General features: G+C 38.7%; 4 protein-coding genes across 4 annotated transcripts; all 4 read left to right on the top strand.

Moving 5' to 3' along the window:
* The first annotated feature begins 105 nt into the window (after positions 1 to 105).
* Positions 106 to 2,928, top strand: LOC149006368 (uncharacterized). The gene has a single exon (XM_089166006.1). The coding sequence runs from the start codon at positions 225 to 227 to the stop codon at positions 1,365 to 1,367; it is 1,143 nt and encodes a 380-aa protein (XP_089022132.1). The 5' UTR covers positions 106 to 224; the 3' UTR covers positions 1,368 to 2,928.
* Positions 2,929 to 3,708: 780 nt separating this feature from the next.
* LOC149006366 (uncharacterized) lies at positions 3,709 to 10,504 on the top strand. Its single transcript, XM_089166314.1, has 2 exons — positions 3,709 to 3,766; positions 5,676 to 10,504. The coding sequence occupies exon 2, from the start codon at positions 7,637 to 7,639 to the stop codon at positions 8,795 to 8,797; it is 1,161 nt and encodes a 386-aa protein (XP_089022440.1). The 5' UTR covers positions 3,709 to 3,766; positions 5,676 to 7,636; the 3' UTR covers positions 8,798 to 10,504.
* LOC149006367 (uncharacterized) lies at positions 3,816 to 4,973 on the top strand. The gene has a single exon (XM_089165402.1). It carries the CDS (start codon positions 3,816 to 3,818, stop codon positions 4,971 to 4,973), a length of 1,158 nt encoding a protein of 385 aa, XP_089021528.1.
* Positions 10,505 to 10,885: 381 nt separating the features above from the next.
* Positions 10,886 to 12,043, top strand: LOC149006365 (uncharacterized). Its single transcript, XM_089165400.1, has one exon. It carries the CDS (start codon positions 10,886 to 10,888, stop codon positions 12,041 to 12,043), a length of 1,158 nt encoding a protein of 385 aa, XP_089021526.1.
* Positions 12,044 to 15,928: the final 3,885 nt, after the last annotated feature.

Genomic DNA, 15,928 nt, shown 5'->3' with positions numbered 1-15,928 from the left:
TGGTTTTGCCCCGGTTTTCCAGATAAATTTACGATGCTCCGACCTGTAGCTGACACGACAGCTTTGACATCGGGGAGGGAATCTAGGAGCCTAACAGTGAATTGGGGGAAGGAAATGTAGGTAAGCACTAAACAGGAGAAAATTGCCGGGAACCGCTGGCGATTTTGCATTTCTGGTGAGTTTCGCACAGGTCTGAAGATTCGTAAGAGTATTCTTTTCGATCAATGTTGCGTTTTTTCTGCAAATCTCTGGTTACAATAAAAGATAAAGATTTTATGAATTGCCATGTTCTCTTTCTTCGAACAATATCTTCTACTGTATCAGCGTCACAAACCTTGGGCACCATAGACCAAAAAAATTTCACCATCTCTTATCTCGTGAGTTCATGTGGGTTGCCTCCCAAATCTGCTGCTTCAACGGCACAGAAGATCTGCATCGAGACCACGAAGGGACCGGACTCTGTCATTGAGCTCTTCCGAACTTACGGATTCACCGACACCCAAATAACTACCGTAATAAGGACATACCCGCGGCTGCTATTCTCCAATCCCGTCAAAACCCTTAAACCTAAGCTTGAGTTCTTTCAATCTGTGGGCTTTTCAAGACCTGACATTGCTAGATTCATCTGTCTTCAACCAAATGTCCTATGGGCAAGCTTGCAAAAGCGAATAATCCCGGCCTTAAATTTCCTTAGAACCTTCATCCACGCTGACAAGAATCTCATCGCTGCTCCCAAACGAAATGGCCAGAGCATTAAGAGATATTTGGAGCCTAACGTTGCAACGTTGCGAAGTTTCGATGTATTCAATTCCAGGATTTCGAGTATCATCATCTCCCAACCCAAGGTACTGATGCTGAGTGTTTCCAAGTTGAAGGATGCTGCTGAAGTGGTAAAAGATATGGGTTTTGATCCCAACCGTTCCACATTCTTTATAGCCATCTATATTATATCGGTGCTGAGAAAAATGAAGTGGGAAAGGAAAAGGGAGGTCTTTCGAAGCTTTGGATTCTCCGATGATGAAATTCTATCGGCCTTCAAGTTACAGCCTATGGTAATGCTCAGTTCAGAGGAAAAGCTCACGAATATTATGAATTTCTTTTTGAACAATATGCGTTTGAAGCCTTCAGTTGTTGCGAGATACCCTAACACTTTTCTACTGAGTTTGGAAAAGAGAATCATTCCGAGGTGTACAGTGCTGCAAATTTTGATGTCCAGGGGCCTTGAGAAGGATGTGAATGTATTGGCAGCCGTACTTACTGCTACAAAGAATTTTGACAAGAGGTTTGTTACTAGATATAAGGAGGAAGTCCCTGAGGTAATCAAGGCATACAAAGGTGAGATGGGAATTTTGGGATTTGACAGTTGACATTGGTGCTGAAAATGATGAAAGAGTATAGTAAATGTATCAAATCAAGGAGCCACAGGACAGATTGATGACAATCATACATTTGCCAACTTGTTTATGTTGTCATTGTTAAGGCTGATCTGAAACACCCACCCAGTATATTTCCCGTTTGTTATCGCCATGAGACCAGCTGGCATATTTGATCAATTGAAGTGTCATCCTCCTCCATTGATGACCAAATAGACAAGTAAAACTTCTTGTGAGTTTTCAAGAATTCTGTTCTTGGGGCTTTCACAATTTTTTGTTTTTTGAAGTAGGGGCTGATAATTGACTTAATTTTCATCTCCAAATAAAAGCTTGATGATTTTTGGATGTTGGTATGTTGGATTCTGCGCCATTTCCCTTTTTTAAAGATCTTCAGAATTTGTAGATATTTTCCTTTAAAGGCATCTGTAGATTCATTGATACTTCACCATATCGAGATATGATTCAAAACGTAGTTGAAATAAAAGAAGAAAAGGAAAGAATTAAATGACTAAACGTCTAATGATCAATTGCTTTTAAGAAGTTGTTACATGGTAGATTCCCTGTGGGGTATGTCCTGAGAAAGAAAGGCTGCTCTTTGTATGATTGCTGTCCACTTTTGCTCTCAAGTTTGAATTGAGCTAGAACATGTCTTCCTCAATTGTGCATTCTCAAAAAATTCCTTGGAAACCAATCCAAGGAGTTCAGTGGAACTCGTCCCAATCAATTCAACAGCAGACTGAAGACATCACTTTTGAAATGACTCGTAAGGGTAATTCCCTCTTATCTGCTGCTATTACAATTGATGTTACTGTGGGTTCTATAGATTAACTTTACAAGTACCTTATTTGGTAAGCCAAGCAAAGATCCAAGGCTACTGATTCACTGGGCTGGTTAACTTACTGTGGAATTCAAAAGGAGAAGACAAAGCACAATCCTCCAATGTTGAGAAAAGATTGATCAAGTGGCAGCCAACCCCTCACGGATGGATAAAAACCAATGTAGATGGATCACACTTTTCAGAGCTGAATTCATCTGGATTTGGTGGCTTAGGAAGTGATGAAAAAGGCCACATGATTCTTTCTTAATGAATACAGTGGACAGCAAAATTCTCTAATAGCAGAATGTTTAGCAGTTAGAAGGGGACTCTCAATGGGTGTTGATCTGCATATACCTAAGTTGATTCTTGAGGGAGATAATTTGGGGATTGTTCAATGTAATCAACAAGGCTTGGTCAGCTATTTCCATGGAGCATTTTTCACATCACCAAGGATATTTGGGTCTCAAAACAACATTTTGATCATACATACTTTAATCTAGTTTGTAAACTTTTGCATGGTTTAAATTTAAAGGAGCAAGTTACAATTTTTAGGTATTGCTTGTTTGAAAGAATTTGAAGTGAGGTGAGAACAAAGGGGTGAAGAGAGTTTTTCTACAAAATTCTAAAACATGGTTGTATGATTTAATGGGGGTGAAAAAGTAAACTGAATAGTTTTTTTTAAGGAATCTTGTCTTTTGACATGATAGAAAAGGGTAAAATTGGTATTATAAAAAGACTTGAAAGGAAGGATAATTTTGATATTTAAAATATTTATTTAGTGATGATTTCTTCATCTAACTGCAATACTTAACAATAAGTGTGCATCTAATTTCAGGATTTGGATCATCTACTTCTCCTACATCCAACTTTATTGTTTCACAACTCATCTTTAAGACAATTTTTTAAGTGTAGAGGAGCAGTGGGAGCAGGGGATCGAGTCTTTTTTACTTTTCATGCTAATAGATGCAATTGATTGGAGGCTTAGGTCTATATATAGTAATAGTATGTTAATTTCAATTGTTTTAGGGCCTGTTTGGTTACATGAGTCTAGAGATTTCAAATCTATAGATTTCAAATTTATGGAGTTATAATTTATAAAATTAGATGTTTGGTTGTAGAATGAAATCTATGGATTTATCCTAAAAACCTATTTGATCAACGTGATTTTTGTGAATGTGCAAATGTATAGCTTTTTTGACATAAATCTACAGATTCATGTTTTTAGTGTAAAAATGTGAATCTCTAGATTTCATGAATATAAAGATTTTTACAATCAAACAGGTATAATTCTTAGATTTATGAATCTAGAGATTTGAAATCTGTATAACCAAACTGGCCCTTATAGTTTACCAAAAAAAAATGCAACATAATAGAAACATTGAACCAAACCGGGCGGTACTTATGTCCAGATTATTGGACCGGTCTGGCCAATAGGGTCGATTTTTTTTTTCTCCTGGTTTTGCCCCGGTTTATTAAATAAATTTACTGTGCTTCGACCTGTTTCTGATACGGTGAAGAAATCTTGGAAAGCTGGAGAAAATTGACGCCGGTAACTACTTGCGATTTTGCATTTCTGGTAAGTTTCGCACAAGTCTGAAGATTCGTAAGAGTATTCTTTTCGAGCAATGTTTCGTTTTTTCTGCAAATCTCTGGTTTCAACAAAAGCTAAAGATTTTACGAATTGTCATATTCTCTTTCTTCGAACAATATCATCTACTGAATCAACGTCAGGAACCTTGGGCTCCATTGACCAAAAAAATCTCACCATTTCTTACCTCGTGAGTTCATGTGGATTGCCTCCCAAATCTGCTGCTTCAACAGCACAGAAGATCTGCATCGAGACCACAAAGGGACCGGACTCTGTCATTGAGCTCTTCCGAAGTTATGGATTCACCAAGACCCAAATAGCTACCCTAATAACGAAATACCCTAAGCTGCTTTTCGCCGATCCCGTCAAAACCCTTAAACCTAAGATTGAGTTCTTTCAATCTCTGGGGTTTTCAAGAACTGACCTAGTTAAGTTTCTCTCGTCAAACCAAACTATCCTGTTCAGAAGCTTACAAAATCGGATAATCCCAACCTTAAATTTCCTCAAAACCTTCGTCCATACCAAGGAGAACCTAATCTGTGCTCTCAAGCATTGTAGCCAGATCGTTGCTTGTAACATCAAGAAAACTTTGGAGCCCAAAATTGCAACTTTGCGAAGTTATGGTGTACCAGATTCCAATATCTCGAAGATGATCATCATCCAACCCAAGCCACTGACTCTGAGTGCTTGGCGTTTTGAGGAGGTTGTTGCAATGGTGAACAAAATGGGTTTTGATTCCAATAGTCGTTCATTTGTCCTAGCAATTTGTTCTGCGTCTGTGATGACAAAACAGAACTGGGAAAGGAAAAAGGAGGTATTAATGAGCTTTGGTTGGTCTGAGGATGAGTTTCTTTCAGCTTTTAAGGTACAGCCAATGGTCATGCTCACATCAGAGAAGAAGCTTAGAAAATTAATGGATTTCTTTGTGAATATCTTGCATTTGAAGCCATCAGATGTCGCAAAATGCCCAAACCTCTTCTTACTTAGTTTAGAAAAGAGAATCATTCTGAGGTGTTCAGTTCTGCAAGTTCTGATATCCAAGGGTCTTATTAAGAAGGACATGAACTTGAGTTCAGTGCTATCTTGTAATAAGAAGCGTTTTGATAGAAAGTTTGTTACTAGATATGAGGGGAAAGTCCCTGAGGTGGTCAAGGCATATGTAGGTGAGATGGGATTTGTCGGGTTTGACCATTGACACTTGAGATTTGGAATAGTTAAGTAAATGAACTGAAGGAGTCCAAAAACAGGTTGATCCCTTCCGTGAATTTGTCTAATGGTTGAGAGCTTATGGTGTGGAGCAAAGGTTTGGATGGAAGGGGGCTTATTATTTATGCCTTAGCAGTGGTAGTTTCAGTATTTCATGGTGCTTTCTACTATGGTAGAATGGTTCTACAGCAGCAAATGATGATGTTTATGCCTGTAATTTTTTGACAGTTTAACGGAACCTGCAATCCTAAGGCTGACATGAAACCCACCATTTGCCTAGTTTGTCATTGCTAGGGGGAAAGATAGCATCTTTATATCGAATGAAATTTCCTCAGGTTTCAAAGTGGACAACTACCTTCTTGTAAGTATCAAGAATTCATTGCTTGAGGCATGCAGGCGGTTGAGGAAAGTTTATACTGTGGCATAGTTGATTATCTATTTTAGGATATGCATAATATAATATTTCAGATTTGTCTATTTTAAACGTTGCAAGGGAAGCACAAAGTTCCAACAGAACTCAGCTGTGTCCACTATGGAGGCTCGAACAAAACCATAAACCATTTGCTTCTTAGTGCCAGTTTGTGAGAGCAGTATGGTTCGGTTACTCCTCTTTCTGATACCTTTTACTGCATTGAATTCTCCCTCACTTCATGGTTGCATGACTTGTCTTTTATGGTAAAAATGGTTGCAGGACTGTCGTCTATTTGGCGCCCTTTCTGTTGGTACATTTGGAGAGCTTGAAATGAGCAGATTTTCAAGACTATTAATGTGGATACCAGCGTATGTGATTCTGCAGCTGAGTGTGCTTTTAATGAATTTTATTCCACATTGGGGCTCTGTAGTGCAAGTTACACACCTTCACAACCTTCAATGGAGTGGCAACCACCGATAATGGGCATTTTTACAGTCAACCGTGACACTTCCTCACCCTGAGGGAAAAAACATGGTGGATTTGGAATGGTTTTGAGAGACCCCAGAGGCTGGCTCTTGAAAGCTTTGTCATGCCCTGGGGCGATGTGTTCACCTATTCAAGGTGTGAAGCAGCAGTGCTCAGAATGGCTCTTCTCCCTGCATCAAATTGTAGTTAGATCTGACTGCAAAGAGCATCGGTGATCTGAAGAGCTTGGTTCAATGTTCCAGTGCACTTTAGAAATTGGTTAATATACATTGATTGTCTATGCAACATGTGCCCTCAAAATCAAATGTGATGAAGTTATATTTCTCAACATGGATAACTGTTTTACTTATTTACCATCAGAGGTGGGTCAACATACACGAATCGTATGCTGTCTATGCAGGGTTGAACCAGGAAAAGCTCTTACCTGTGCAAATTTTGTGTTATTGCTTTGTGCTGGCTTTTATGTTTGTACACTTTCATGCATATGGGCTATTATGGCCTTTGCAATTTAACCGAAAAAAGGGCCTTTTCCTTTGAGCACTTGCAACTTAATGACCTCCATTCCACCATTTCCCTTCCCCTCTTACAGATTTCTTTGAAGAAGATAACAAAATAGTACAGCTCGAGGAAACAAGAAGCAGGAGCGAGCTAGGTTCTCTTGAATGCCAGTAAAGTTAGCTAAAGAAGGAGGGATTCTTGAAGGATTACTTACAATCTTGAATTCTACCCCCAACCTTTTTAAGAGCTGCTTGTATCTACAGCTATTGAGGGAGATCTATAATCCCTTGAAAAGGGTTAGCGTGTGGTTGAAATTTCTGTTGAGGTTTGTTCCTTTACAATTTGACTTTTGCCTTTTGTGGGATTCAATTTTAAGTTGTTTGTCCTTCATCCTCATGCCACCCGATCATGGCATTCATCCATCTCCAACAGCAAAATGTGAGACAACAACTCCTGCAAAACCAGTAAAATCATTTCCAGAACTTCTGAAATATGAATTTAAGAATTGGCTGCTCCATTTGAAAACCAAGGTTGACTTCTAACCTTTTATTAATCGCTTGGATAGAAAGCCCTAATCCGTGGATGAAAAACCCTAATATGGAGAACCAGTTCATGCCTGAACAGTTTCCAATAATTCACCAGTCTCATACTCCTTTGTAAATTCTCATCTATAACTTAGTAGCAACTTTTGATTGAGTTCCACATAAGATCTATAGATTTTTTTTATTTCATTTTCAATCTGATGCTTTCACCCACCACAGTGTTTATGATTGACTTCGAAAATAGGATCATTTGTAAGTGGAATTCATTTGATCAAGGTAAATTTGAATTCCAGTCATTGACTCAACAGAGTGGACCTATCTGTAATTTTGAGACAGAGTAAGGGGGTCATGAGTTTCGTGAGTACAAAACTTGTATGCTAATTAACAAGGAGAAAATCCAGAATCCCTTGAAGGGGTTTGCAGTTGTTCAACCAAAGAGCAACAACATGGTCTGAAACGAAAAACTTTGGTAAGCCTTTGTGTTGCTTTAATTTCGGAGATTTGTGTTATTAACCCTTGCTTTCCCGCTTTCCGAGTGTGACTTCGCCTTTAGGGTTACGAAACAAAATCTTGTTCGGAAGGAGAAATTGACGCCGGAAACCACCGCGAATGCGATCTGCACCTGGGTGTCTGGTTGTCTGGTAAGTTTTCTTATCGAGTTCGAAGATTCTCAGAAGATTATCCTTTCCTTCTTTTCGGATCCTTTTCGGATCAATGTTTCGTTTTCTGTGCAAAGCTCTGCTAATAACAAAACCTAAGGATTCTACGCGTGGCCATGCTCTTGTTCTTCGTACAATATCATCATCTTCAGAATCAATATCTGGAAACTTGGTCAACATAGACCAAAATAATCTCACTGTAACTTACCTCATGAATTCATGTGGATTGCCTTTCAAAACTGCCACTTCACTAGCACAGAAGATCCGCATCGAGACCACGGGGAGATCGGATTCTGTCATAGAGTTGTTTCGAACAAATGGATTCAGCAACGCCCACATCGCAAATATGATAACAAAGCATCCACTGCTGTTGTTCGCCGATCCAGTCAAAACCCTTAAACCCAAGATCCAGTTCTTTCAATCTCTGGGATTTTCAAGTTCTGACCTTGTTAAGTTCCTCACCACAAACCATTCCATCCTGTTAAGAAGCTTGCAAAATCAGATAATCCCAATCTTAAATTTCCTCAAAACCTTCGTCCATACCAACGAGAACCTTATCTGTGCTCTCAAGCATTGCAGCCAGATCATTTCTTGTAACATCAAGAAAAGTTTGGAACCCAAAATTGTGACTTTGCGAGGTTACGGTGTACCAGAATCCAACATTTCGAAGCTGATTATCACCCAATCCAAACCACTGACTCTGAGAGTTCCGCATTTTGAGGAGGTTGTTGCAATGGTGACCAAAATGGGTTTTGATCCCAGCAGTCGTTCATTCATCCTAGCTATTTGCACTGCGTCTGTCATGAGTAAACAGAACTGGGAAAAGAAGAGGGAGGCATTAATGAGCTTTGGTTGGTCTGAGGATGAATTTCTTTCAGCTTTTAAGGTACAGCCAATGGTCATGCTCACTTCAGAGAAGAAGATAAGAAAATTAATGGATTTCTTTGTGAACGTCCTGCATTTGAAGTCATCAGATGTCGCAAAATGCCCAAACCTTTTTTTGCTTAGTCTAGAAAGGAGAATAATTCCGAGGTGTTCCGTTCTGCAAGTTTTGATTAACAAGGGTCTTATTAAGAAGGACTTGAATATGACTTCAGTGCTATCTTGTAATAAGAAGCTTTTTGATAGAAGGTTTGTTACTAGATATGAGGAGAAAGCTCCTGAGGTGGTCAAGGCATATCGAGGTGAGATGGGATTTGTAGGATTTGACCATTGACACTGGTGTTGAAGATTTAGAGGAACTGAAGGAGTGGAAAAACAAATAGATCTTTTATGGTGGTAGGAACAAATGGATCACTATCTCGTATTTGTCTAGTGATTGTGAGCTTATAGTGTGGAGCAAAGGGTTGGATTGGGTGGGGGCTTATCATTTACGCCTTAAAAGTAGTGGTTTCAGTATTTCATGGTCCAATGATCAGATTATGCACTTCAGCTTCACCATTTCCTTATCATCAAGCAATTAAATTTGTCAGTTCAATTTTCTCGAGGCACAACTAAGTGTAAAGTTCAGGTGTGGGGAGGCAGAGGAGTTCAACGTCCATCGAACATTTGCTGTTGGATTGTACTTTGGCTAGAGCCCTATGGTTTTCCCCCCCTTGGGTTTTAATGTTTCACATTCTGATATCTCTCTCTTGTTTTATGGAAACTTGGGGATAAATTAGAAGTACAGCAGCATTCATATGTTGGGAGATTTGGCAATCTCGGAACCAACTTATCTTTGAAAGTGTGGATCTCTCTCCAATGGATATATACTTCAGAAGGCTCTCAAGAATTCATCAACTTCCTCTGAAGCCTTCCAAGTTACTCTCTTAATGTCATCCAAGAGCCTGCGGTTGAGAGATCAAATATGGGATGGTCAGCACCACCAAAGGAATGTTAAAATTGAACTCAGATGCTGCCAGTCGTGGAAGAAATGGAGGCCTGGGTTTTGTGTTTTGAAAGGATACATGGGATCCTATCTTTGGTGTCTCAGTGTCTTTCCAGTTCAATACAGCTGCTGAAGGGGTGGACCATATCATAGTTGAGAGTGACTCAACAGGTTATAACAATGCTGAATAATCACTCTCAGCCTTTGGTGTGCTTTTGCTGCCCAATCTCCCATTTATCTTCTTATTTCTTGTCTTGTTCTTTTGCTTCTTGTCTTAGAGAGTGTAATCAATTAGCACTCTTTAGCCAGGAAGGCTGCTCCCTCTACAGGGAGAACCAGCTTGCCATTAACTTCCTCTTGGCTTTCAGATGCTTGTAATTCTGAAGCCTTGTTTCCTTCCGCTGCTTTTGAATGTAAAATGATAAAATCCCAAAAGACACAATATTGATTTATGTGTTTACTTCTCCCTTCAAACTCAACTCCTTTAATTTCTTGGCTTCCAGAGAAAAAGCCTAGGAAATGCTCTCGGGTAAATCTATCACTTGACAAACTCGAATTTTGATATGCAATTTAGTATATGAATGAAAAATCTTAAATATTCATTTCTTCGCAAAATTTCATCTATGCATATTGCACATGGCAGGCTCTTTAACTTGAATGGCTGTTTGTAAGAAAACTAGTTCCTTGAAGCAATGAAGCTTTACCCAAAAAATTTGAAAAGAAAATTTTCAGTCTCAGTCTCAGTCTCACCTTTGAGTTATCTTCTAAAATTAATTTTAGTCCTAAAGTTACTCAATTTATCTCTAAATCCCTTATAAAAATATATCAATGACGTTTCCTATTACTAAGAAATCATCTTTTAAGTGATGATGTAAGCAAGTTAATTTTTACAAAGTAACAAGAATACCCCTGAACGATTATTGTTTGTTCAATTCATTTCAATCTTCTTTTATCGTTCATTATAACCTTTTTTTCTTTCATTTATGCATCTTTTACATGATTTTGATTCTTCAACCAGTAAGTATTTTTTCTTTTTCTCTCCTCCATCTTTCTTTAGGATGTGGGGTAAGATTGAAAATGAATAATAAAAACTACCTGAGCCTTGGGGGAGGGGGGGTTGATTTGATTAGTTGGGCACTTCAGGGGTAGGAATGTCAATGGAAGTCCTGAGGGATCTGGGAGAAACACAGAGTTGGGGCGGACCGGAAAATGGCGGTTCCTTTTTCGGGTTGGACCTCTTGTTCTCCGTTGGTGTTACAAAATTCCCCCGCTAGACACAAAGGGTTTTTTATTTTCAGGGTTTCATACAGGCTACGAAAGAACGAATTTTTATGCTGAAGAGGGAGCATTGACGCAAGAACCCACTGCCAATCCGAATTGCTTCTGGGTTTTGGTAAGCTTCGTTAAGTTTCTATCGATTTTCATACTTTTCGATCGATGTTGCGTGTTTTCTGCAATTCTCTGCTTAGGACAAAAGCTGTAGATTCAACTAGCAGACTTGTTTTTATTGGAACAATATCATCATCAGCAGAATCAAACTCTGGACCCTTGGACTCTATAGACGATAAAACCCTCACCATCTCTTACCTTGCACATTCATGTGGATTGCCCTTGAAAACCGCCACTTCAATTGCAGAGGAGATTCGCATCTTGACCGTAGAGAGACCGGACTCTGTCATTGAGCTCTTACGAGCAAATGGGTTCACCAACACCCACATTGCTAATCTATTAAAGAAGAATCCACGGCTGCTTCTCGCAGATCCCGTCAAAACCCTTAAACCTAAGTTCGACTTCTTCAAATCTCTGGGCTTTACAAAACCTGACCTTGCTAACTTCGTCTCCTCAAACAGATTCATCCTACTTAGAAGCTTGCAGAAGAAAATAATCCCAACCTTTGATTTCTTCAAGACCTTCATACACACCAACGAGAACCTTGTCAGTGCTCTTAAGCAATGCAGTAGCATCGTTGATTGTAACATTAAGAAAAATTTGGAACCCAACATTGCCACCTTGCGAAGTTATGGTGTACCTGATTCGAATATCTCAAAGATGATTCTTATCCATTCCAAGCCACTTACTCTGAGTGCTTCACGGTTTAAGGATGTTGCTGCAATGGTGCACGAGATGGGTTTAAATCCCAACCGTCGTTCTTTTATCCTAGCCATTTGCTCTATCTCGGCGATGAGTAAACATAAGTGGGAAAAGAAAAGGGAGGTGTGTATGAGCTTTGGTTGGTCTGAGATTGAGTTTCTTTCGGCTTTTAAGGTACAGCCAGCACTCATGCTCACTTCAGAGGAGAAGCTCAGGAAACTAATGGATTTTTTTCTGAATGTCCTACATTTAAAGCCGTCCGATGTCGCAAAGTGTCCAAACCTTTTCATGCTAAGTTTGGAAAGGAGAATCATTCCAAGGTGTTCGGTGTTGCAAGTTCTTATGTCCAAGGGCCTCGTAAAGAAGAATTTGTATGTAATTCCAGTGCTAAACTGTAGTAAACCCATTTTTGAGAAGAGGTATGTCACTAAATATGAGCAGAAAGCCCCTGAGGTAATCAAGGCATATGAAGGCGAGCTGGGATTTGTAGGATTTCACTGCTGATCCTGGCCTTGAAGATGATGGAAGAAGTAAGGATATGAACTGGAGTCCCATCTCCTAAGAGGGATAATCACAATTGTGTATTAATCAATTGGTTGGGGAGGTTCTGGTGCTGAGCAAAGGGATTGGATAAAGGTGGCTTGCCATCTAGTGCCCAGTGTTCGTGGTTTTGGTACTCTCATGGTGGTCGCACCATGGTAGTGTGTTTGTAGAGCTGCAAAAGGTGTTGTTTCATGCCTGAAATTATGACACATTTAGTGAAACTTTGCAATGCTGAGGCTGATATGAAACTTAGTATTTATCCAGTTTCTCATCTCCTACCAAAAACAAAATGTCATCGTTGGAGAACAACTGGCATGTCTGATCAACCTGTACCTCCGATGATCTGCGAAAGGACACCAGTATTTTGTAAGTATCAACAAATCTATGTAGCTTATTGAAGTCTTTGCTCTATGCGCTGCCCCACAACATTTGGTTTAATTAAATGAATTGACTTCATGAACATCTACTTGCATTCACTTTCTCTTGCTCTGAATACGTGAATTTTCCCAGACAATTGTTCTGGGGACAAAGAAGTGTTTCAGAGTCACAAGTTTTACATGGACATAGACACAGATTTGGAATCATGGCCTGGTTGATTTAATGTTCCAAACTATATAGCTTACTGACATTAGATGTTAGTATGTTGCAATGTTCTTTCTTTTCTCCCTATAAAAAGAGAACAAGTCCCAAATGTTGTGTATATGTTGTCTACAACACCTCAAGTTTTAGCCAAATTTGACTTACTGCATGTCCATGAGGTTTTGAGAAGTGGCTAAAATATTGAGTTGGTCTACCAACTTTTGCCCGTCATCCACCTGAAACACTTGAGAGACTGTTTGTTGAAAGAGAAGTGGGAAGGAAGAGCTATTATTTGAGAGTTCCTTGCAATGAAACTCCCAAAATTATTTTTTCAGAAAAATATATTTCACTCCTAGTGAAAATATTTGCACCCCTTTGCAACCAAACAGAGCCATGTGTTTTTGCATACTTGATTGTAAATACTGTTTCGATAATGTGTTTGAAGGAAGAGATGCAACTTGATAGCATCTGTGGAAAATACAGCTCCTTGTCTATGATTTGTAGCACTTAGCAAGCAGACTGGCATTCAAGAGTCTTGACAAGTACAAGATGCTGTGGGCACTAGGGGTTCAAGCCACCAGCCTTAACAGTGGAATTTGACCACCCATAACAAACTGTTGAGATGTGCTAAAGATACAGGTCTGAATTCTTGCATCTAGTGCCTAAATACTGGAGAAGATTGTTCCAGCTTCCATTTCTGCGCACCTGCTGACACCTTTCTAAGACTTTTCTTTTTCATAATGAAAGATTATTTGACAATTCTCTGTTTAATGTCTGGGTAGGGAACCAGCTCGGCTCCATTTTTATTGGTCGTGGCTTATAAACAGCTAAGAAAGCTTCTAAAGCTTTTTGTTGGGAGTAAGTAAACCACACTGACTTTTAAAGCAGTGGTGCCGATAGATTCATTACTTCAGCGCCGTTGTCGGACATTGCAGGCTGTGTTCTTGGACTATCGGGCGAGCAAAGAGATTGCCTCCAAAAGCCTCGCTGAATAAATCCCTGGATCTCCTTCGGATAATGTTTAATGAACAACTTTGATGTTAAATGACATTCATACATTCTTTACCCTGTTTTGGCACATTCCCTAAACACTGAATATGTTTTCTCATCTGTAGTAGTGTTGTACCCATAAATTTGTGTATTTGATATACATTCTCAGAATAAGCTTTGGGTTTGCAAAGCATTCTCAAATCTTCATGTTATCTCCTGAAATCCTGATCAGCATTTACAGGGATGACCAAAGGACAAGCAAAACCAAGGTGAGCCAGCTTGTAGAAAACGGTTCAGACCATGGACCATGTCAGATCCATAAAAGCCATTATTGTACATACACTATTTAATGAGTGTCGGTTTACATTATTTTGAGTCTTTGAATGCAAAAGGCCAAAAGAGGTGTAAACCAAAAAACAGAGAGAATGGAAAATGTGAAAGAAGGATGGCATTTGAAACAGGGGTGCATGGTGGGCCCATCGCAAAGACATTCTAAATTTCTAATTGCTTAATTAACTGCCCTTCAGATACCCATGCTCACAAACCAAGGCCCACTCGAATTTTTTTTTAATTAAATTAAATTTAAAAATAAAATGATTCTGTTTATTGTTCAGTTATTGGAATCAGAGCTTACCTTACCAGGCTTACATCAAAGTAAGTTCCCATTTTCTTCTTTTTGAGCTTATAATCATTGTTTATTTGTGGCACATATAAGATAAGCCACAATGTGAAAGACAAAGCGAATCCAAGGAGATTAGATTTGATTGCTCTATAAAGTTATATGTACTATGTAATCATCTCACGAATAATTAAAGGCCCATGCTTTATGGTATAAAATTCACGGTTTGTTTTATTGAAGGGAAAAAAAAGTTGGTAGAAAAAAAAAAAAAAAATTCATGGATTGTTAATATTGTCTCTTAAGTTCAAAAATTTAGTAATTGCTTTTTTCTTCTCATTTGAGGTTGCCAGACCAGCTTTGGCATAATCTTGACTAATCCTGAGGGAAGGGGGTGATGCCACCGCGGGGGGAGGGTGGAGAGGGGAGCAGGGCTTTGTTTTTTGTCTTCAAGAAGATTCGTATTTTTTATCTCATATTGTTTTATAATATTTTCGTCTTATGCCAACTAAGCAATCCTTACTTTTTCACCAATTGTCAATTTCACTTAATTTATCATGGGATGATTATTGATGTTCTTTTGTACTATAGTTTAATTATTAATCGAAACCTACTATTTATGAAACTTCTATTGCCCCTTCACTTATAATGGTGTTAGGAAGTTGTTAAGGTTCGATATGTAATAATATTCTTTTTGCCCTTTGTCAAAATTAAAAAGCCAAATGATAATATTAACTCATTTAGAAAAGTCATATTTAAAAGCAATTTTGCCATTATATTTTTGTCATGTTGGACTTCAAAGAGTTGGATCTTAATGAGATGAATAAGTAATGACAAACTTCAAGACATCCACTATTCACACTCAACATTTCTAACTTAGATGGGATGTTTCTACAACAAGAAAAAGATAAAGGTGAGGATGCCTTTCCTTTTCCTTCCATCTTCCCTTTATTCTGAGCATAAGGTAATATTTCTCTGCAATTTTTTCACTCAACAGCAATGGCAGGAGAAAAAAATTAAAAAACCTTCCTTGACCATAGAGGGAGAAAAACCCATCATTCATGAATTGTGCATAGCTTTTAAAGTAACTGGTGCAATTCTGGGGTCATATCCAAAGCACACTGATTTTAATGCACTTTGACATGTATTTGACTGATCTCAATTTATAATGAGAAGAGTCACAAATGGCTAAAGCTTTGAAGCCTGGAGCTTGGAGGGTCCAATGGGATGCCAAATCCAATCTAATGAAATTTCAAGGGACTACTCTTGTCTGCATGTTTCCTGTTACTTTCCTTCTTTATCCCTACCCATCCATTGGGATTCTCAACATAATGTAGACTCTCTCAGCCTTGAGACAGCCTGTAATGTTGTGGGCCCCACTTATAAAAGATTCTCAATTTTGAATGACATCAAATGGGTTACTATATAGCCCTCCCATTTGGATTGGATTTCATTTTAATATTGTCAGGTCTGTGAGGCTTGGAGGGCCAAAGGAGTTTTTGTATTCTATTTGTTTCTTAATGCTTAGCTTATTAAGGAGAGTATGTAACAGGAACTCAATTGAAAGTTTCAAACCCAAGAACCTATAGTGTCTTATATACCTTTTTTCAAATTCAAACTCTAACTTGATGGTACTTATGTCTTTCATTAAAGGAGATATC

This window comes from Hakea prostrata, chromosome 8 (assembly GCF_041222555.1).
Source record: "Hakea prostrata isolate BN-2017 chromosome 8, UWA_Hpros_2, whole genome shotgun sequence".
NCBI classification, from domain to species: domain Eukaryota; kingdom Viridiplantae; phylum Streptophyta; class Magnoliopsida; order Proteales; family Proteaceae; genus Hakea; species Hakea prostrata.
The sequence above is the reverse complement of the archived record's forward strand: the minus strand, read 5'-3'. Positions and strand labels throughout refer to the sequence as shown.